General features: G+C 37.3%; 1 protein-coding gene across 4 annotated transcripts in view; it reads right to left on the bottom strand.

Moving 5' to 3' along the window:
- The window catches only part of CTBP1 (C-terminal binding protein 1), a 236,104-nt gene that overhangs the window by 181,428 nt on the left and 31,608 nt on the right, over positions 1-23,068 (bottom strand). For all 4 annotated transcript variants that reach the window (XM_048305338.1, XM_048305337.1, XM_048305335.1 and 1 more), the window contains exon 2: positions 319-477. In XM_048305338.1, coding sequence (XP_048161295.1) covers positions 319-376 — 58 coding nt within the window. In that variant the 5' untranslated portion in view covers positions 377-477. The remainder of the gene's footprint in view (positions 1-318; positions 478-23,068) is intronic.

A 23,068-nucleotide genomic window follows, 5' to 3' on the forward strand; every position in this document is an offset into this window, starting at 1 on the left:
ACTATGTGGTCATCTTACCCTTTTGTAATTGTTGTTTTATATAAACCCAAAATCTTTCACAGTGTTTGGGTAGAATGTTGTAAAATGCTAAGATGAAAGCCAACTCAACTGTAGAATAGGTCACACACTAGTTTCTTTTATTTGTCTAAATCCATTTTCACCCAAAAAAAAGCATTTGTGCACATTCAATGTTATCTCAACAGGAACTACAACTCAATTAAAAATACATTGAATGACCAAAACAAAAGTTCCAGTCTTCAGAAATATCAGTATTCCACAAAATTAACACAGTGAACATTAGAAACTGAAATGTCCAACCTTCAAATATGCGATCCAGACGTTGCCGCTTCACTTTGTGTTTGTCCATTAGAGACATAAGAGTGGAAGCTCAAAGAACGTCCCCACACAGCTTGGTGAAGGTCTTCTCACGACAGCCACCAGGCAGAAATGCTCAGCCTTTTATAAGCTTATTTCCACCTGTGAACAGAAAGATAAACTTTAAAATACATGATTTTTGGCACCTTTGTCCAGATGATCCAAAGATGATCTGTATGTAATCTAAAGAATTTTTTAAAAACCCACAAAGTTCTTAAACCATATTAGGTAAACTGGTATTTCACAGCAAACTGTCTTCTAAACACAGGGATACAAAGCACACAGCACAACTCTGACAAGCCAGTATAGAAATGCTCCAAGACAGCTGCTGCTCTCTGCCTTTTGACAGTCAAATACTTTTCTGCCCTTCCACTGAACAAACTGCCAGTCAATGCAGGTATCCCGGGAAGGCACACGTCCATATTCCCATAAATTGACAGAAACACGTTCACCTGAGATGAAATTGGAAAGCCACAACTTTGCATCCCAAAGCTCACAGTGAGAGAACATGCTCCTTTCACTCGTAACTTTCAAGCTCTTGACGATGAAGTAATCCAGAGTTTCAGCTTGGAAGTTGAAGGAAACCAAGTCAAGGGGCACAGATGCAAGGAAACGCATCCCAGTGACAACAGAGAATGCCAACATCTCTATAAACCAAATGGCATTTGGAGCAGGTTTATGCATGACCAGGCAAAGCTCTTTGGCAGCAGATACAGCCAAGGCACTTTTCAGATACCGTGTAGCTGGGCAAGGCAGTGTAAGGGCATTGCAACAAGAAGGCTGCATTTTAAGCCAAACCACTGAGAAGCAGGAAGGGGGGATGGGGAGAGAGGAGAAAAAATCCCTCAATGAGAACCTCATCATAGCAGTAGAATATAAAATGCTCATGAGCAAGTGGATGGAGTAAAACTAAGGATACAGATGCTCTATAAAGCATAATCAGAGCACCACTTTTATTCGCCTTTAAATATCTGAGTAGACTTTGAGAAACAAATGCAGAGCACACTGTAGCACAAGCACGGTGCACACTAAAATGAGCCAAATAATCCACCTCCTTGATTCTTTTTATTCCTGCCCAACAGCTTTCAACGTCAGTGGATAGGATTAAATGGCCTTACAAGTGACTGAGCCTAGAAATCTGCTTGTTTCTTTCTAGAGGCTGAACTTCACTAAAACCATAATAGGCACATTTCATTAACATATGATCAAGATTCAGGAACTCTGAGTGAAATCATAAAGAAAAACATTTTGAGCATCAAGAATTGCACATTTGCATTTAAACTGTCTTTACCAGTACTGCCCTGCTTGGTGCATTTGGACTTTTAATAAAGTTCCTTCTTTGTGGGTTTTTTTTTAAATTTAAAATGGAGTTAATGTGCAAGATTCATCATGCTTTTAACACTTCATTCAGCCTCATCCTCCTCTTCACTTCCCCTCCACACCTCTTTATCCTCAAATTCGAGATTCTTCGGCTGTTTTGCATAGTGTCTGATTCCAGCTGAATATAACATCCCATCATGAAGGGGAAAAGAAAAATTGATGAGGAATGCAGAATCCCCTTTTTTTTTACTTTTTACAAAACAAGAATGTTGCCATTTTAGAAATTCACTTTTACATTTCTCAACATTGATATTCTTCCAAAACATAATGTTCTTCAATATTGAACGTGGTTCTAAGATTGCACAAGCATTACATCAAATCTAATTTCATAATCTTTTTATAAAGATTATAAAACACATTTTTCAATTTTAAAAGCCAACTCTATAACTAGATAACCACCAGCCTTTGCTTAAGCCAGCACCCCAAACCTGCGCACAGGATCAGCCCTAAACCAGTCTTTAATTTATTTGCTTATCACTTCTATTTTTTAATCTACTTCCTTTAATTATCATATAGAAAGATCTAAAGCATGAAAGCCAAACCAGAATATAACAAACATTTTAAACACTAGTCTTGGTTTAAATTTTTATAGCTTATTTAATTTCCCATCTTGTAGAAACATACATGCCTGCTGGCCTCCTTGTGCCGTTTTGTTTATTCATTCAGCAAAAGATTTTTCCACTGTAGTCACTCTGCATACAAAGCTGGATGACAGCTGTAAAGAACAGACCATCTGTAACTATTGACCTACCACTGAAAGTGTCACCAGATGTTTCCTATCTGTCTACAGTAGCTTCAAAGCGTGCCATATAAATCAAGTATTTTTTTTGCCTTCAAACATTGTTTTAAAATTATTTTATTGATAGTAAATCGTCAAAAGTTTAAAAAAAATTGAGCAAAAAGTAAATTAACATGTTAACACCATTCTAAGTTGAATCCTCATACAGTTTTATTACACATCATGTTCTAACAGAACGAGCAGATGATGATATGGGAAGAACTTCCCAGCAAAACAAAAGCCTTATAATTGTGGAAGTGTTAGTTACTGCAATTACAAAACCACAACATGAATAATTGTACTTGAGAAATTCACTAGAAGTACAAGCACAGTGCCTAATGATCTAAAACCTGAACACCAAACACCAAATAGTATTTAAGACCAGACTTCTGTAGTTCAATGTAGTTTTAAGGTTAAGTGAGAATCCAAGTGATTTAAGAACACGTAGTGCTGATCATCTCTGTCAAGTAGTACCTCCAAAGCCATCTGAGGTACCATCAATGCCCAGAACCCTTTTGAGCAGTACACATTTTAGATCAAAATATACACTGTTGAAAACAGTATTAGAGTTTTTCCTTCAGTTAAGCAGATGGTTCCAGTGTATTTTTAAAGAGGATCTGTCTCTGGGTATTGCTGGAACATTTAGCTCTTTCTTAAGAAAGGAAGAGCTTTACTCTGAGACTTCAAGATAAAAGGAAAAGTGATTCTCCAACATGTTTCTAGAGTGAGCAGGCTAAACCAGAAAATGATAAACAAGTAAGTCAACTCTGAATTCAATTTTCAAAACAGATAATACTGGTAATGAATAAAAGATAAATATTAGCTGTGAGTGAGAAGATTTGAAGGAAGACCCATTCAAAAACCATGATCTCTCTAGAGAAAGAGGATGAAAAGGAAGCAAACTAAGAAATTAATTTTTTTAAGAGAGCAAAACAGTGGGCTAATTATACACACCCAGTGTATGTGTGGGTTGTGACAAATTCCACAAGATGAGGGAAGGGCTCCCCTCAAACCCAAAATGTTGCAGCATGCAGTGCTGGACCTTTTCCTTTGCATCAGTCTAATGGGAGAGTTTGGCATGTACCAGACTGTGCTTCAACTAGATTGGAACAGAAAAACTGCATCACCTCAGATTAGTTACCCAATCTCAAAAGAGATCCAGAGTATAAACTCTCCTGAGCACACACTTTCACTCATAGGCTACAAACTGCAGAAGGCTGATTTTTGCCCCACTGTCAGTTGCAGGCAGAGATTTGTAGACCACCCCAAATCACAAGATGAAGAATAAGAAATTCAAGACAGAAGTGACATTCACAGAACAGACTGATAGGTCATTAGATGATGAGGCTATGAAGATTTGTGTTACCCTTGGGAATCTCAACCTTCACTTAACTTAGCCATTCTAACTTATGCTCCTTGGTCTGAAACTATAGTGAATTATTCAAATATTTTTTGTGTCTACCAACAACTACCAAAAAGTATAATATAAGGCTATCACAAGAAACATTATAATTTTACATTCCAAATTCCAGTGCCATCAGTTTTGATGATCAAAAATTAGATAAATTTCCAAGACAACCCATACTAATGTTTTACTTCTCCTTCCTTCCCATCCAAACTGATTACATCCCTGTTTTCCATCACACCTCACAAGCCTTGAAATGGCCAAGCCCCGGAAGTAATAAGTAAATATAATCAAAGCAGTTTTCCTCATGTTAGCAATACCTCAATTTTCCTAAATAATTATACGTTTTGTTTTGCAGTAACTGTTTGTTTCAGTTAGTAAAAAGATTGTTCAGTGCAACCCTCCTGCCATGGGCAGGGAGGGACACCTTCCACTAGACCAGGTTGCTCAAACCCCATCCAACCTGGCCTTGAACACTTGCAATAAGGAAATCCCCACATTTCTCTAGGCAATTGTTCCAGTGTCTCATCACCCTCACTATAAAAAATTCTTTATATCCAAGTCAACCATACCTCAAAGTTCTTACTGAGAAATGGAAATGTATCTAAATTTCAAAATATTTCTGTAGTACAAAACAAAGTATCTTGTGTTTGGCAAAAGAGAGGGTCTAGTTCTGTTGATGAACAACAGGAAGTAAAATGACATAAAATTATATGAGAAATTTCTTTCATTTGAACATAAACTTAGAAGTGTATTTACTTAGCAAAGAGGTCAACTTTCTGAGGCTACAGCAAGAAATAGGCTCTAACGCTGGGAAAAGGAAAAATAAAGTTTATGATGTAAGAGAGAAACACTGCTTTTAAAAGCTCTACAATTTGTAGTTGAACCTTTCTAATGTCAGTAGCAGCAGTATCAGTTCTGTATAAAGCAGAAATTTTGGATCAGAGGACTGTTGTTTCATAATGGAAGTTAGATAATGCTTATGTCTCGAAATTATACAGTGTACTACACCTGAGCATGGAATATGAAAGATTAATATCTGAACTTTTTTTTTCTATGTTCCATTTTTAAAAGTATTATTTAACAGTACTTATCCATTGGAGTTTAAAAACTTTCCAATTAAAGATATGGAGGAACCTCAAGTAGGAGGATGAGTAAAAGAGGACAAAAGTCTTGGATGTTTCTTCAAAATGAAGCAGAGACTGCTACACCAACACTGGAACATCCTCTTCAGAAGTTCTGCAGGACAGCTTTTGTTCTCACATCTTACATCCTTTCCTGAAGATCCTGTGACTTATACTAAAAACTTCTGCAGTATGAAACCATCACATTACTATCACTGTGCTCAAAAATATTCCTGCAAAGATTCAAGCTACACTTAAAAATAAGTACGGCACATTGAGCAGAACAAAAAGATTAATTGCCAGAAGAAAACGTATATGTCAGCCTTTTCTGGCAAAAATTGAAGTTATTCCATCTTGTCTTAGGAAAACTAATACTGAATTAAGAAGGAAATGCATAATTATATTTGCCTGTCAGACAATTTATCTTGCCATTAAGTATGGTTAAGCCACTTTGCCTTACCATTAGATGTCAGTACAGTCTAAGAGAAACTGTACAGGGAGCTTCAAGATCAATAAATTAATCACAAAAATTAAGCCATTACCGAATTAGACACCAAAAAGCATGTTAGCTACTCAGAAAGGGACTAAAACCCCAAACATTCTAATGACATTACCCAAATCTATGGTGAATCTATCTCAAAAAGATGGAGGACTAGAAAAAGTGCCTGAACAGGCAGTAAGCACTGTCCAAGGCTTGCTGAAAAACTCCCCCAGCCTGAAGACAATATGACTGAGTGGAGTACAACAAAGGCATATAAAATACACTCCATGTCTCAACTCAATGTCTGGGGAGCATACAGTGAAATAGCAAGCCAGAACATTAAAAACAACAGGAAGCTTTGTCACGGAGTATGTAACTAAATAGTAACATCTGGTGTCACAGGTACTGTGGATGCCCAAACCTTAAGTGGTTCTTAAAAGGGGCAAGACAAGTTTATGGAAAACACATCAGTGGCCACTGATAATAACAGCCACAGTACCAACCTAGGTCAGAAATCCATAAGCTGGTAAATGCCAAAGGCAGGGAAAATGTCAGTACATGCTTTGTTCTCACAGTGAGCAGTGACTGCACTGTGTTCCACTGACCAAATGTCTGTTTAGTTCAGCATCCAGCATTTGCCAAGAAATGAGGTGCTGCATTAAAAGAGCAAGAGCAGAACAAACAGGATACTTCCTTCGAGCACCCCACCGGTGGCCACTTCTGGAGCCAGAACACAGCAGAAATGGAGCTGCAGCCCCTTCAACACATGGGCACCCCTTATATTCTTAGGAAATGCAGAGACACACCACAAAATGGACTGATCCAGCCACATGGAAAGTGAGGTCCACAGCTCACAGGGATGCACAAAAAACATCTTAAGACAAAACAAAACTCACACAAGTTAGTACTTCTAACAAGTTAGTACTAACACACACCCAAAAGGTACTGCTGGAATCATCAAACTGACCATCTCTCCAATGTAAAGCTTAAGAGACATCCAGAAAATCATCATAATTTAAAAACTGCCAGTGCCATAGGCTCCACCCTAGTACATGGAAAGTGTCCTTTATTACTGGCTGGGCTTCCTTGGCTTAAACTTCCCATGAATAGACTTTCTTGCAGCTTTGCCTAGCAGATGGAAGAACTCCCTGAGGTTCTTTGCACAGGTACCTGTTAGGTACCACCAAGCCATCCCTTGGTCTACTTGCAGAAGAGACCAAGTTCCTTGATACTCTCCTAGGAAGACATGTTTCTGATCCTAAATTGTGTCAAACCTGTGCATCCTTAAATTCAAGAGCAGGTCACTAAAATACTGTTTAGTGAATGCTAGAACAACACGCAGCCTTGTAACTGCAGGAGCAGTTACATCAACAGCCAAAGCAGAACTTTTACCACTCTCTTTCACAGTCCTTGAATATATTCAGAGACCATACGTGAGATTAAAAGACTTTGCACTCACTTCAGCAGTTTTTTCATCACTGGTGCAAAGCCAGTTCTTTTTAGGATGGGGTTCTCTGCCCCAGGAACACAGCCAACAGTGTCTCCTTCTGTATTTATGACCCAAAATTTGAATACAATTTCACAGAATCACAGAATCATCCAGGTTGGAAGAGAACTTCAGTATCATCAGCACTTTTTTCTCTATTTATGAGTGAAGGTGTTTGTTCCTGTTGATAAAAATGTTCAAAATAAGGCCAAGAACACCCCTTGTCAGCATACCACTAAAACCAAGGTTTATGGGCTTTTGACATATTGTTGACTATTTTTTAATACTGTGGATTCCCTTTTGGACTATTCTATCTTTTTTAATTACTTTAGCACCAAATAAAATGCCTTCCAAAATTTAGTGTAATAATTTGATAATCGTAAGCCCTTATTTTTATGGCACAGGATTGTAAAATGCCCTTTTTGACAGGAAATATGGTGAAAACAGTAGAAGAGGTTGTGGTAGTAATTCTGTCATTAGAAGCTTCTTATGAGGTATTTGTCTTCACCATAAGGGTTTTGTTCCCAGAGCTTTTTTTTTTCCCCCTTAGCAGCATTCTCTCTCAATTATACATCTGTCCACAAGCCAAAAATTACTCACTGCTGAAAATGAATTACTGCAGATGTGTATGACTACAGACAGATGGGAAGCATCTCTGCTATCTCAGATTTCTAGCTCATGAATAAAACTTCACTGAAGAACTCAAACTATTAGCAAATTATTAAAGGCTAGCAACCTAAGACGTGTACATTTTAAGTGAAATTGAAATGGTTTCTTTAGTGTCAGAAAACACTCACTCATTGAGCAATATTACACCTATGATTCTCATCAAACAATAGCTCTAAAAACTTCCATTTCATGTATTCAGCACATGCTTCTTCAGGAAGACCAGCACTGTAACAAGCCTCAGTCTTAGTCATGAACAGATTTAAAGGAAGGAAAATGAAGCAACTGGTGTGATCTAACATCATGAACCTGATTCACTCACATGTTAAATTCCCAGCTTTGCCTCTTACTCTCCTGACCTGAGGAATTCAACCTGTTGGGTGTATCATGCTGCTTTGGTTTGTAAAGCAACACAGATCCACAGCCCAGTGCCCAGAGACCCTGTCACAACTACCACCTTATGAAGTACTTTGGAACCTTCCAAAGAAAACCACCTAAAAATGCCAAAAATGTCAAACAAGTCAGTTGTTAGGTCGGTGTTAATCACTTCTGCATTTTTCAAAGTCTGAAAAGAAAGAAAATTACACTGAAAGAAGATCAATCTCCACTCATTTTTTTTCTGGACAGGCAGACGAGCTGGAAGCCTTCCTCTCTTTTTGGAGATTTGGATAGAAGAGACAGCAACTGTGTAAATGAAAGAAACACAATCTTAGGGATTTTGAGAGACAACAGCAGTGAAACTGAACTGCCTCTAATTCAGACAGAAGATTATCTTTATTTGAATCAGAAACTCAAATGAATAATATGTATTTAATATTTTAATGCACCTGAGAAAGCATAACAGGATGCAAAGTATTAGTCAGCGCTCATGACAATAAAAAGGCTAATGCCTTGGGTAATGAATTCTCTAAGAAAGGAAACAATTACTGATGCATTTCATGAATCTCTATTGCTAGAAAGGATTCAAACCAGCGAGGAGAAAAGATTACTTTTAACCTTTTATTGATTTATTGACCCTTTTTTTTTGTCTCCAAGAAAGACACAAACCCACATCAAAATGCCAGGCACATGGACTGCGTGCCTACTCTACATGTTAAACTAGTTCATCTGTCACAGATCTACTATTAGATTTCTGGACTACCATGGATGCCCAGAAACCTGTGCTTTACAGCTTAAAACTCCTGGTTAAAAAAACAGAAGATTTTGCAATAGAAAAAAAAAAAGAGTGGGGAAAAAAGAAAGCTCTACTCTTTAAGTAAATAAGAAATTACATCTAAAGACATTTAGGTTAGAAATTTAATTATGGCTAATTAAGTTTAGACAAAAAACTGTGGGCCCGGTGTTTTTTCTGTACACCAAAAAGCCTCATATGTTGGATACTACGGGTCCAAAGGAAGCCTCTAAGTTGATGAGAGGCTTGGAGCACCTCTGCTATGGAAACAGGCTGAGAGAGATGGGGGTCTCCGGCCTGGAGACAAGAAGGCTCCAGGGAGACCTTGGAACACCATTCAGTACCTAAAGGGGCCACAAGAGAGCTGGAGAGGGAACTTTTGACAAGGTCATCATGGAATGACAGGACAAGGGGGAATGGCTTCACACTGACAGAGAGCAGGGTCAGATTAGAAAGAAATGCTTTACTGTGAGGGTGGTGAGACATTGGAACAAGTTGCCCAGAGAAGCTGTGGCTGCCCCTGCATCCCTGGAAGTGTTCCAGGCCAGGCTGGACAGGGCTTGGAGCAACCTGGTCTGGTGGAAGGTGTCCCTGCCCATGGCAGGGGTTGGAACTGGGTGATCTTTAATGCCCATCTCAATTCAAAGCATTTTATGATTCTATGGATATGTGCATCCTTTCTACTGTAAGAAAGAACATCAAGTACCAGGAAAACATTCTTGAGATGGAATATTTTACTTTCCACTTGAAAAGTAAACTGTGTAATATTTAAATGTTATGACAGTGCATTATTTCTGCAATATTACTTTTATACCTAGAAAATATTTTAGTGAAATACCTTTCTACAGATAAGGCAAATACGATTCTTGGTCACATTTTTCATTTGCCCATATTACTGCACTGTGGCAGCAACACAGAACCACAGCAGGATCAGTATCACAACACCACAAACCTTAGAATATAATTCTTTTTCCTATGGAAAGCTAACATGTCATCTTTTCAAGATGAGCAATACTGCAGGACTAGATTAGACACAACTGACATCCTTCATGTAAGGCATCTTTAAGCCAAGCAGGTATAAATTAATTTTGTAATATTTTCTCTTAATTAGAATACTCATTATAGATTTTAAGAAAGGAAGATTAACTGTTTCACTCATTAACTATTACAGATATAATTTTTGCTCAGTCACTAGAAGAAGAAAGAAAAAAAAAACAGGAAGTAAAAAACTAATCATTTTGTATTATTAGACTTCCAGAGACTGTTTCCAGTTATGCTCTGGTTGAAAAAAGAAAATACCAAGGATAAAGCTTTGGTGTTATAGCTCCTACTCTTCAGACTATGGCAACTCATTGCAGTCACAATAAAAGATACCTGTCTGGATATTTATTTATTGCTTGCTCAGACGTCCTGGTAAAACTAAATTTTTTAGCAGTACCTAAATTAAAAATGTATTTTTAAAAAATTGTACATTGCCATATATAAATTACATGTATTTGAGTTTGGTTTGTTGGGTTTTTTTTTTAATGCATTACAAATGCTGGACCACTTCTTTCTCCCACTTTAATGAAAAGACAATTTCTATCACCTAAACATACTAAAATGGTAAAGATCAAGTAGATTTACTCTGTGTGTTCCATAAATCAATACGTAAAATATTATAAATTATGCAAATTATACATGAACATTAGTAATATTTGGCAATAGCATTTCTATGGTTTTTTTACATTTCTGAAATGTAAGTCTACAGATACCTGGTACATAAATCCTCTGGAAGTTTGTGAAGTCAAAAGATTAAGTTTCTTTATGAGCAGGTATAACTTCAATAAAAAGGATTTTTCAAATGTACCACTACATATTGGAAAAATGTCCTTCCTCCTGACCAAGCAAAAAAGGCAATATAAGACAAGAGACCAGACAAGTGACAGGTTCCATTTACACCCTTTATGTTTTAACTGAAGCCATCTTTGTCAAGCTTTGCACCTTTACCCACAGTCCCATAAGCCACAGAGTAGTTTGGTTTTGAAGGGACCTTTAAAGACCATTTAGTCCAACTCCCTGCCCCTCCACGATGGTCAGGGACACCTTGGACTACATGGGGTCACTCAAAGCCTCATCCAACACTTCCAATGATGGAGCATCCACAGTTGCACAGTCACACCAAGATGCTGCATTTTATAGATACAAAAGAGTTTGCAAGTGCTATAAATTGTTGCTGTAAAAAACCCAACTACTAGAATATCTATTTATCAAAACAGAAAATACTACTGAATTCTACAAAAATGCCTACAAGTTTAAGTACCAGCTTATTTCCCACTGTGGCTCCCTCATCCTTGGACTCCTGGAAACAGCTATCCAGCCTCAAAGGCGTCACTGACCATCTTCCCACACTCAACTTTCATCCTCAACTAGAGAAATTGTTTAATTAGCAATTCTTTCCCCCACACTTTGGTGTCAATCTCAATCTCCTGACATGACACTTCATTAAGAAATTTCCAGCCAACTACACTCCCATCTCAGTCACAATAATACAGTGCACTTTCACACCTTGCTAAATTCTATACACAATCTTCGTTGCAATTACAGGGATTGCTTATGTAGAAGATTAATGTTAGTGGCTGGGATATTGAATCCTTTAGCACAATTGAATGTGGGGAAACAAAGAATTAAAAGTACAGTTAGATAGTCTCACGCATCTGAAACTGGCTGACAACTGTGTTTTATGTAATATAATATATTGTAACCAACACTACTCATTTTCCAAACTGATTTTGTTTTGTCTATATTCATCATTTGAGCTCATCCACTCATTCTTTTATTCAGTAGGAAGGTAAAGGAGAGAATTACAGTCCCTGCAGGCTGCTTTGCTGATGTTCTCCAAGATTTGCTTTCAGACACAGTTTTTGAACGGGATTTTCCTCTCTTCTGTTCACATAGTGCTGAGATGTCTCTCTCTAGAGAAAGGACCTTAAAAACCTGGGACCTGTGTTCTTCATCTCTGCATTCTGAAGTTATGTTTAAGAGCTCTCAAACATCACAGAACAGCAGCTTGCTCAGTTTTTGAGACTCACTTCAATGCAAAACTACTTGGTCTTTCCTGTAAAACAATTCTTAAGTTTGCAGAGTGGGACAAACAGGCACTGAAACCATTAGGCAGGTGTGAGAAATCTTGGGAAGCCTCTTCATGCTCATGTCAGAATACAAGATCCCTACATTATATACACCCATAACCTGGCATAGTTAAGTCAGTCCAAACGCATGAAACTTTTGTTTTATTCCAGAAGGGGTTTAGGGCAACTACATTCATCACAGCATCTCAGTATCCTTCTGAGATGTAACTGATGTAACTATAAATTACCACACTTTATACTCTCTATCTGGGAAGAGAACTCTCTGTGCAGCCAGATATTTTTAGTTTCCTTATTTGAACATATATGCTGGTTTGTATCTGTTACAGAAGAAAGATCAAGCAGTGCACTTGGCAGCTGATCTGGAAAGTGATACAACCATAATAGTCTTTAATGGAAATTAATTTCAGTCCTACACTACACTAGGAAATAAAATTTCCAACCCATATTAACTTGAAGGTTAGTTCTTGATTACTTAGAATGCTTCTGTTACAGAAGAGGGCAGTTTTAATCTAGAAGTTTCAAACCATTTTAAGTTCATAATATGCTGAAAATAGCTGTGAATATAATAGTCCTTCAAGATCTAAGTAGAGACTTCAAAAAATTTGTAAAAAGACTGAAAGTTAAACGTGGATAAAGTAGTTTGTATGCCTCAAGAATTGTGTTCCTTAGTTCTGGAAGAAAGCTGGAGGTGTGAGACAAGAGAAGTATCATTGCACTTTATGTGCAGCACCCGAGCCACCACTTCACGTCCTCAAACCTCTTAACCCCTTACCAGGCAGATGGCTGTAAGTGAAGAATTATTCCTTGTGGAACCCTTCCTAGAGGAGATGTGGTGGTGTCAGACTGTGTCAGTCTGTACTGAATATGCTTCTTTAACAAACCTTTGAACCATTTGACTATTGATCTCCTGCCAGAGAGAAGAATGACATTTCTTGCCTATGAGAATGTCACACTGTCAACAAGAACGAGAGGAGACATCCACTCGCCACCCATCAGAGAGTCCCTCAGTAGTGGCCTGTGCTGCTCTCCAAGGCACACTCTGCCACAGTGCTGACTTTTAAAAAGGTCTAGATAAAAATTTACATAAAGTAAATCAACTTCCCATTGATTTCTGGTATACTGTGAGCTCTTCCAGTAATGTCAAATGAATGATATTTGGCTGAAATCAGAGTACCTGGAGAGAAACAGGGTTTTGCAGTCTTGCATCCAGGAGGAAAAGCAGAAGTCTTCCAGGAAAACCTCACTGTGCTACTTTTAATTATCAGTAGTCCAAGTTGTTTGTAACTCTTCCACTGGCCAACTACTCCAAAAGTACCACTCAAAGGGTGTTCATCAGAGGATCTGCTGGAATCACTGTGCAAAATTGCTGCTCTTGGAATCTGCTTTCATAGCTGGGAAACCTTAGTATTTCATGTTTTCCTTACTTTTGGAATATTGCAATACTTGCTTTCCTATCTTCCTTGCACCACAACTTCCTCACCTCCTCCTCAAGATGACTCCTGAACTCTGCATGGTATTGCTTATTCCTCCTTGATCCTTCACAGCTGTGAGGAAAGGAAAGCTCCTAAGCCCAGCAGACTGTCTGCAGTATTCCCGTGGTTACATAAGAACTGAGTGAAACTTGGGCTCTCCTTTTGAATATGGGAGCCTGTATGGAAGGGACTCGGTACCAATTGCCTCTTAGCCTTTCCCTCCATAGCATTATCATCACCACTAAAATACTTAAAACCATTTCAAAGCTTAATATTAGACCCTAAATAGCCAAATGATATTGTCCTGTCTTCAGAAAACAATGGAGACAAAACCAAAAAATTCACTTTTCTAACTAGCAAATTCAAAACAAACTTCAGAAGACACAATCCTGGTGTTCCTTATAAAACAAATACTGGGAGATGCTTGTTTAACTAAGAAATAAAATATTTTCCTCCACAGTCTGAAGACAGGTCACAGCAACTTTACTAAACCATATCCAGACTATGGTTAGAACAGCAGCAATGTCAAAAAAATGCTGTAAGAGATGCCCTGACTCTAAAAGTAAGCAAGTAGGCAACAAAAGAATTCCTTGTTAAAAAAAAAAAAACTCTTAAAACAAGTAGACTTAAAGCAAAAGCAAACAGTGGTCTACAACATGACCATAGTATTTTCATATGTAGAGAATCAAGAATGCAAACTACAATTTAAATGGTTTCATTATAAACACCATAATTTTTATGTTTAATTTATTGTACATAAATGAATTTTAAACCAGGTAAAATATAATAATTATGGAATCTGCATATGTGGAAAAAACATGAGAACCAGGGCCCAAATAATATTCTTCTTGCTTTGGTATTATTTATTTGGTATTACTTCTTCAGAAGCAGTTCAAAGACCCCAGAAATATAAAGACCCTGCAACCTTTTCTTGAATGTTTGAATAACAGCTCTCCCTATACATAATTAGATTTGAAAACATAAAAGTCTTTTGCTTGAATAAATAACATCAGAAGTTCAAGAGTCCAAGATGAGTATATTTGCAATTATATTACAGTTCAAAAGCAAATAAAAAATTGTTCCCTGAAAAATCAAGTCTTAAAATAGACCGAAGTACAACATGTGCTTTTGTTTCATCTGAGTGTTGTGTATCTGGACTGAGATTGTTGGTTTCTCTGTGTCAAGATCTACATGAAAATTATCTGCATAAAGGGAGTAAAATGTCAAATTCTGAATATCTGACAATTCTACAACAGATGGCCTTAAATATTAGTGATTCAGTTGTTGCTGGCATTAGGTCAGTTCTTTACTTGTTAATTAAGGACCTACATTTTGAACTATTATTTTGTTATAAAATGCCCATCAGGCAAAAAAAAATTAGAAAACGCATGGCTAAAGATTTTGGAAAGCTTGCTCTCTTTTAGTGCTAGAATTCCCATTCTGGCTGATTAATAAAATTCCAGGTTGGGAAAAAACCTCTACTCCCAGTTGTTTTAATAAGACCCAGATCTTGCTTTTAGTAAATACGCAGGTGCAGAAATGCTCAACCCTATCCATTCCACCTCATGTGAGGATGTATTTTACAGTTTAAGATGCTCAGATAGCAAATGTTCAACCTCTTTCTTCCAGAGAGCACAGTCTGGCTTTGGAAGCAAGTCACAGGAGAGCTGACAAGAGGCAGTTATTTTTGCTCTGCACAGGAATATCCAGAGTCAGTCCTCCACCACCACAAACTGGAGCTTGTTGAGAGTTCACTCATCATTTGTATCCCAAAGCTGAGTTTGTCCTTCTTCAGACAGGACCCACCTCTCCCTGTGTGTAACTGCTCAGTCTCCCTATCTCCTCTTCCCTCTTGCAGCTGAAAACAGAACATTTAATCTTGTCTAACTTTCAAGTCCACCACAAATTGCCCCAAGAGGCTCAAGGCAGCTTTAGCACCCAGAAAAATGTCCCTGTCACACTCTCCCACATCCTGCCTTGGGAATGGTCCCAGCAAGGAGGTGAAAGAGTACCATGCAACTTCTTAAACAGGCTAAACACAACAGATTCTTGCACTGGAATCAACTGAAGAAAAGTAAAATGCCTGAAAGAGATAAAATTCAGTAGTGCAATTGCTCATTAAGTCCAAGATCATCCTAAATTATATCAAAGTTATCCTGTAAGTGAGGCAAACCAAATAGCAAGTAATAGCTATGCCACAGCAATGACAACCACCTCTCTCCTTGATATTTTCTTTCCATTGGCATGTCCTCTGTGTGGAACAACATTCCCCCAAATCACTTCCTCTAAGCCAGTCTAGATCCACATTGGTGGTGAGACCCTCACCAGCAGTTACGACTGGGAGCAATTCCCCAAGGAACCTGAAAGCTTGTTTCCTCCTGAAGCATCAGTTTGTAATTTGATGCTTTGAAATCTATATGCAAGAGCACATAAGGGTTGGCAATTATACAGTTGGGTATTTATAAACTCTAAAAACATTACCATATGTTAGAAAGCAAAAATGATACACCACTAAATAAACTTTCCCTTTCCATTAGATGCACATTCCCTGAAAAAAAATAAAAACAGGCAGTAATCAGCCTTGACAATACATATTTAAATGTAGGGATAAAATTATTTTTTTTAAAAGAAAGAAATGAAATTTTGCATGAGTATACGATTTTCAAGTATTTCTATGCAATGACAGATTTAACAGTAGTCAGAAGATGCATTTGAAGAAAATGGAAATATTAAGGTTAGAAATCTAACTTCTATAATTTCTTTACTTTACAACTACCCAAACACTGCTCTGAAATACCATGGAACACTGATTTGCTTTTAAATAGTAGAGATATCTTTGACTCTGCATAAGGCAAACATAGCAACTTCAGACCTTTTAAACTAAGCCTTGACAAGTATTTCACTTCATTTTTAAGTTATACTTATAAAAATATTTTATTTAAATGGCCAGTAAGTATAACAATCAACTTTTTAGAATGTGCCCTTTTGAAAGAAATCCCTCTTGACACATTTCATTTTGGTTTCCATCCATGTAGAAACAGTTATCTAACATTTAACACAAGCTATGGATGCAATTCTGGAAGTTACACTGGTCAGACTTGGCAGTGGATAAAATTGCTGTTTCTTTGCTTTTTTTGTTTGACGTTAGATGGCCATTTCTAACTGGCTCTGCTTGCCCCAGAGGGCACAGCTGGAGAAGTGCACAGCACAAACACAACGGGCTCAGAAAGCAGCAAAGCATCTGCCACTGTTCCCAAAGTGAATCACTTGACCCATTCTAATTCTTAATTCTCTATTGCTTCTTAAAAGTAACAAATTTGACAACTCTGAAAAAAAAAAGACACCAGGAAATTAAGAATCGTTAAAATATTTTATAATCCTGAGAATAAATGGCTGCCTATGGATCCAGTGAGCAATTTTTGATCACAGGGGGTGGGATGCTTTTTACTGCATATCCCAAGGACTGAAAGAACAATGCCATAAATTAATAATAGTGAGTCTAATAGTGAGTCTATAAAGGTTGAATTGATACTGACATCTTGGATATTATTACAGTAAATGACAGATTAATGGACAAAGGCACGAGATCTCAAAAGTCGTCCTAGATATTTAATTACTAGGAAGTAACCAATAATCATATTAATTAGCACAGTTAAAAATCCCATCGAGCAGTAAATGATTTCAAAGGAAATTTTGGCTATAACAATGACAAGTTAAGTAATAACTTAGGCCAATGCCAGCACAGAATAAATGGTTTAATGATCCCCATAGAAATTTTTATTTTACTGAGATCAATATCTGACCCCTATTATACACTAAAAGCCATGCCTAAAACCAATTATAAGAACTATTGTTGGTACTCTCAATTACAAAGAAATTTTCTTCTCATTGTCATTCCATCAAAATTAAATACATAATATGGAACTCAATGCATCTTTCTGGCATCTCAAGAGCAATCAGAGCTATTGATAATTAAACATTTTATTAAAAAAAAAAAACAACTGCCAAGTCTTCAGTGCTCAATTTCCTGGATTATAAAAAAATCAAAGACTTTCGCACCAACATATATTTCTAAATGCAACATATTGTTATAATTTCTAAGTGAATCATAGAATGGGTTGAAAAGGGTCTTAAAGAGGTTCATCTGATTCCAAAACTCTGCCATGGGCAGGGACACCTTCCACCAGACCAGGGTGCTCAGGGCCCCATCCAGCCTGGCCTTGAACATTTCCAGGGATGGGGCAGCCACAGCTTCTCTGGGCAGCCTGTGCCAGGGCCTCACCACCCTCACAGTAAAGAATTTCTTCCTAATATCTAAACTGAATTTCCCTGCTTTCAGTTTGAACCCATTACTCCTTGTCCTATCACTACAGTTCCTGATCAATGAACATCAATAGCAAGACTGATTTATCACTGCACAGGAAAACTCAAAAGAAAATGTTGTGAACTTCAGATTTTACATTATTAAAAGTATATTTTAAAAACAGAGTATCTTTCAAACTTGACTTTCATCAAATGTAACAAGTACTCCATGCAAAATAAAGGGTTTTGTGGTGAAGTGAACCTTTTTAAACTAAAGGTGTATATTGAGTCTCTACCTTTATGAAACAAAGGAAAAATGTCTTCATTTAAAGGTTGGTCAGTCACTGGAACAGGCTGCCCAGGGAAGAGGTGGAATCACCATCCTTGGAAGTATTCAAAAGACATGTGGGTGTTGCACATGGGGACATTAGTGGTGAACACGGCTGTGCTGGGTTAATGGCTGGACTCAATGATCTTAGAGGTCTTTTACAACCTTAATGATTCTACGATTCTTAGAGGTAATACTTTTTATACATATAAAATATATATATCCTCTATAAATCCTATTCAGCAATACAACATTTGCATTCCAATTTTGCACACTGTCTTTGCTCAGATCACATCCTGCTTGTGCACAAATCCTACTTGTGCACGATACCAGGCAGCGACAAGGATAATTGTCACATATCAATCAAACATCATGTGAAAAGGCAGTTAAACTGACAAAACATGACCTGAATGGTGGAATACTCAATTAAAAATCAAGAACTAATGGAAACAAGATTCTTGACTAACTTGACTTCCCATATGTTTGCCATGGTCTAAAAGCAGGCTGTTATTGCATTAGTCTAAAATAATCTAGCTTTATATTTATTTTATATATGTGTGTACACAACAGTCTAAATCTTCAATTATCTTCATTAAAAATGTCCTACTGTGCTCATGCAGTAGGTATTTTTTAAAAACTTGCTGTGTATTTAGATCCAGAGTCATTGTAATTTTGATGTTAGAGCAGTAGACTCATATGTTCATTCAAACATATTCATCTTTTCAGAGTTACACCTGCTATTCATGAGAGACAGGACAGGAAAAAAATACCTAAAAACAAAAGCAAATAACAAATACCTGCTTTTCAAGTCCATATTCAATTTGTACTACTTATACTATTGTTTTCCTTCAGTGAGCAATTCCCTTAAAAGCTTAATTTTTTAACCAAGTTTGTTTTCAGGAAAAAAAATACAGCTTCCAGGAATTATTTGAGGAACAACTATTAATCTCTTTAGTACTGAAAAGTGTAGTTATAAACTGGACATAAACCTGCAAATACACTGGACAACCATTATGGAAATAAGTGAGCATTTAAGGTAGCACATCCCTTAATAGAAAGACGTAAATAATGAATACAGAAATGGGAAAGTTCTCCAGTTCCATTGAAAAATTGAAATTTAAACCAAAGGCAAAGTTATAATGAATTTCGGAAAAAGACTTTCCTACAGCAAGATCATTAATTGCTTTCAAGTTTTTTAAATGGACAAAAGAATAAAGCATCCACATAAAATAGAACTGAAAAAATCCTATGCTATCAAAAGAAATGTGCAGTAATTCACCTAGACAGTTCTCACTCTAATGCCACTGTATGATTACTGAGGTTAAAAAACAGGATCATGGAATAAAGAAGATTAATTTCTCAAAAGTTTTTACAGCTGTAAGTGGACATTATAGATTAACTACAAAGACAAGAAATCTAGGCCCTACAAGGTTGAGAAATTTAGACCATCTGTATTATTTTGTGCATTATTCTTGGCTTTTCATCAAACTCTGACCCTTAAAAACATCCTTTTTGTTTAAAGCTTTAAAGACTACAGCTGTTCTTATTACTGGTTTTGGAAAATACCTGAAAAGACTCAGCAAAACTGGTATTTACAAAAAAAAGCTTATAACTAAAGTAAACTTTCAACATTCTGAAGATGAAAATAGCAAGAACAAATAATCAGTATAAACACAACTAGCTTAAGAAAACTTCAGGAAGAAACTATGAAATATGGAAAAATGATTTAAAGATTATATACTGATTATTAGTGAATATTGAAATATAAGGCACAGAAGGCTTTTCTCCTCTGAAAATAAAAAGAAGGATCTGTATACTGGATTTGAATTTATCATACTTGCTGCTTACTCTGAAAGTTAAATTAGAATGAACCATTCACGATTCCAAAACAACTTAGAATAACCAGTTATAAAATTACAGTGAGAAAATGTTGGCATTCATTGAATTCCTCTGTTCCAGCCCTTTTACTGAAGTAGTAGAACAAAATTATACAAACATCTATGTTCTACAAACAGCAATAAAAAAATACACTGTATAGATTCTAAATCAGCACATGTATCAGAAAATAGAAAGGAATTTCTATAGATACAAACCAGCAGCCTCCCCTTCTCCACACATTTTATGTTTTAATTCTCCAGTATATAATGACAAATGTATAAGAGAGCATCTCTCATGGTTTTAACACCTAAAATAAGCTTGGCAATCAATGTATCTGGAGCAATCTTATTTCAGCCCTTACAATAAAAATTATAGCAAATAGAATCAGAAGCAGAGCAGCTTTATTGCTCTGAGGTTGCACCTGAGATAACCAGAGAGGAAATGTAAGAATTAATCAGCGGATTAATAAAGCAAAATGGCTCAAAACCTTGCTCTGTGACACGCTGCTACCATTCCCACAAAAGAGAACCAAGTTTTTAACTATTAAACAATTGCCCAGCTATTGCTACAGGTAGGCCCAAAGGTCTGCTGGCCAACCAGAGGCTGCAGGACTCCACTGCACAGCCCAGAATAATGTAACTCCATACAACCCACAGCTGGCTTAGGCAATATCCAGAACTACTCCCTCAGCATTCTGGCAGCTACAGGGAAAACTCAGGAAGCAATCCAAGCAATTTGCTTTTATGTCATAAAATAACCTACGGAGTTATGTATACCCAAAGTGAACTATGACCTCAGGTCCGATCTGTCTTCCCAAGAGGCATGGAACACATCTGGAATTCTTCACTTTTGACATTTATTTGATCTTCAAATCTCAAGTACATTTGTACAGCTCCAAATACAATCTAACTAAAGTTCTTTAGGCTACTCCTCTGGGAATGTTCCAATGAAATTCAGAAGTCTACTGTCATAGAATCACAGAAGATTTGGATTTAAAAATCATCTCATTCCAACCCTCCTGCCATGGGCAAGGACACCTTCCACTAGACCAGGTTGTTCAGAGCTCTGTCCAGCCTGGCCTTGAACACTTCCAGAGATGGGGCAGCCACAGCTTCTCCGGGCAACCTGTGCCAGGGCCTGTGGGTGAAGATCCTTTCTAATATCCAACCTAAACCTTTCCTGACACAACTTCAGGCCATTTCTTCTTAGCATCTGCCATCTCAACCATACATAAGCCTGTGTACCTGCATCTCATTCCTGGAAAGAGGTTAAGGAAATGGTAAGATATGCCAGTTTCCAGACCCCCCAGCACAGACCTAAAAGGCCTGGTCCTATGTTTATAGCAAACAATAGCTTTAACAACAATACTCAAGTAGAATGATTTCTTAGACAATTTGTGTAATGTCTTCTGCCAACCTGCTGCCAAAAAATTAAGGAATTGCTTCATGCCAGCTATGCTAAAGCCTTGCTAGAGGACAGTGAGCAAGTGAGGTCTCCACAGAACTAAAAGCCAAATTTAAAGAAATTCAAAGAAAGTGAGCGGATAGAAATACAGCGTACACCTCGACACAGAGCTCCCAGGAAGGCAGTCAAGGAAGAGATTAGCTTTGGAAATAGGCAGGGAAGCCACAGATGGACAATGGCAGCTCTTTGCACAAAGCTGAGGCTGGAGAGGATGGAGCTTTGCCAGGCAGCGGGGAAACGGCTCTGCTGAGAGCTCGTGGGTGGAGATCAGAGGGAAGGCAAAGGAAGAGGACGTGATGGTGCTATTCTGCATGTAGCAAATGTCCTGTGGTCACTCTGAAACAACCTCCAACCCAGCAAAACCAGCAACACCTTGCCTGCCCTAGAATGCCCTGCCACAATGCAGTTGAACATTTGCAGCCTCAAAATGAGGGTGCAAATGTGAACGGGTCACAGCAAACCACGAAGTTTTCCAGAAACACAACAGACTTCTCTTCCTGGAGTGCAAAACTCTAATTCAAAACATCAGGTATTCCCACCTTTAGGACAAAAAACAAACCAAAAACCAACCAAGAAACCCCACCCTAAACACCACAAAGCTCAAATTGCTTGCACTACTTCTGGTTTTCAGGACTAAAATCTACATAAAACCTTACAAAGTAAAATCTCAGAGGAAAAACAGCTTTACTAATTTATGAAAAATCATGATTCAGAGCACCTCTCCTCCTTTTTCTGCCAGCAATGAGGCAGAATTGCACTCTAGAAATGTTCAGTAGAGTGGATTTTCAGGTGATCTCACATTTATTACACAAGCTTAAAGCAGAGCACCATACCTAACAAAATGAGATTCAAGTGATTCTGCCTGTATGCTTCTGATTCAGAATAATTTACAGTCAATTTACTTTCCAACTGTTTTAAAGTTTTTGTCTGAAGAAGAAATCAGAGGGGAAAAAGGACTCAAAAAAGACATGAGTACAGGCACCACAGGAGTCCCTGGTTTCACATCATCCAGCAAAAAGAGCTCTGAAGAATGTGACAGCCAGTCCTCTGATCTGTGATTCCTTGATATCTCCTAAAGCACTTACTTCAGTTTCAAGTAACAAGATGAAGATGATACCTTTTTCCCAGTCCTTGAGTCTGACACTAAAGTCCTTCGATAGACTAATACAAATGAAAATAATATTAGCCCCTTTGTAAAGACCTAAGACCTCAAATATATAATAAAAATAAACATTCTGTCAGTATCTACTAGCATTGATTTAAGCTTATTTGAACTGAGCAAAATCAAATATTAAGTTTTTACTTCTTTGCTTTAAATGCATCTACATAAGAGCAAAGACATTTTATTTATATAGTTATCCCTGGAGAGAGAGTTCAAGTTATTTTTTTAAAGATGGTGAAACCTGGAACTTCAGATGCCTATATAAGATGCACTAAAAACCTTTAAGGAGCATTTATGTTCAAATACTAGTGTGATAATACTCATACTGTCAACAAGGGAAACTGAATCTGCAAGGCATGAAAAACTTTGGAGGTCACCAATTTAAAAATCTCAGTTTGATTATTCTGCAATGATTAGAACTTTGCTTTCCCACAGCATAAATTGTCTCACTGTACAAACAGAAAA

This window comes from Corvus hawaiiensis, chromosome 5 (genome assembly GCF_020740725.1).
Source record: "Corvus hawaiiensis isolate bCorHaw1 chromosome 5, bCorHaw1.pri.cur, whole genome shotgun sequence".
NCBI classification, from domain to species: Eukaryota; Metazoa; Chordata; class Aves; order Passeriformes; family Corvidae; genus Corvus; species Corvus hawaiiensis.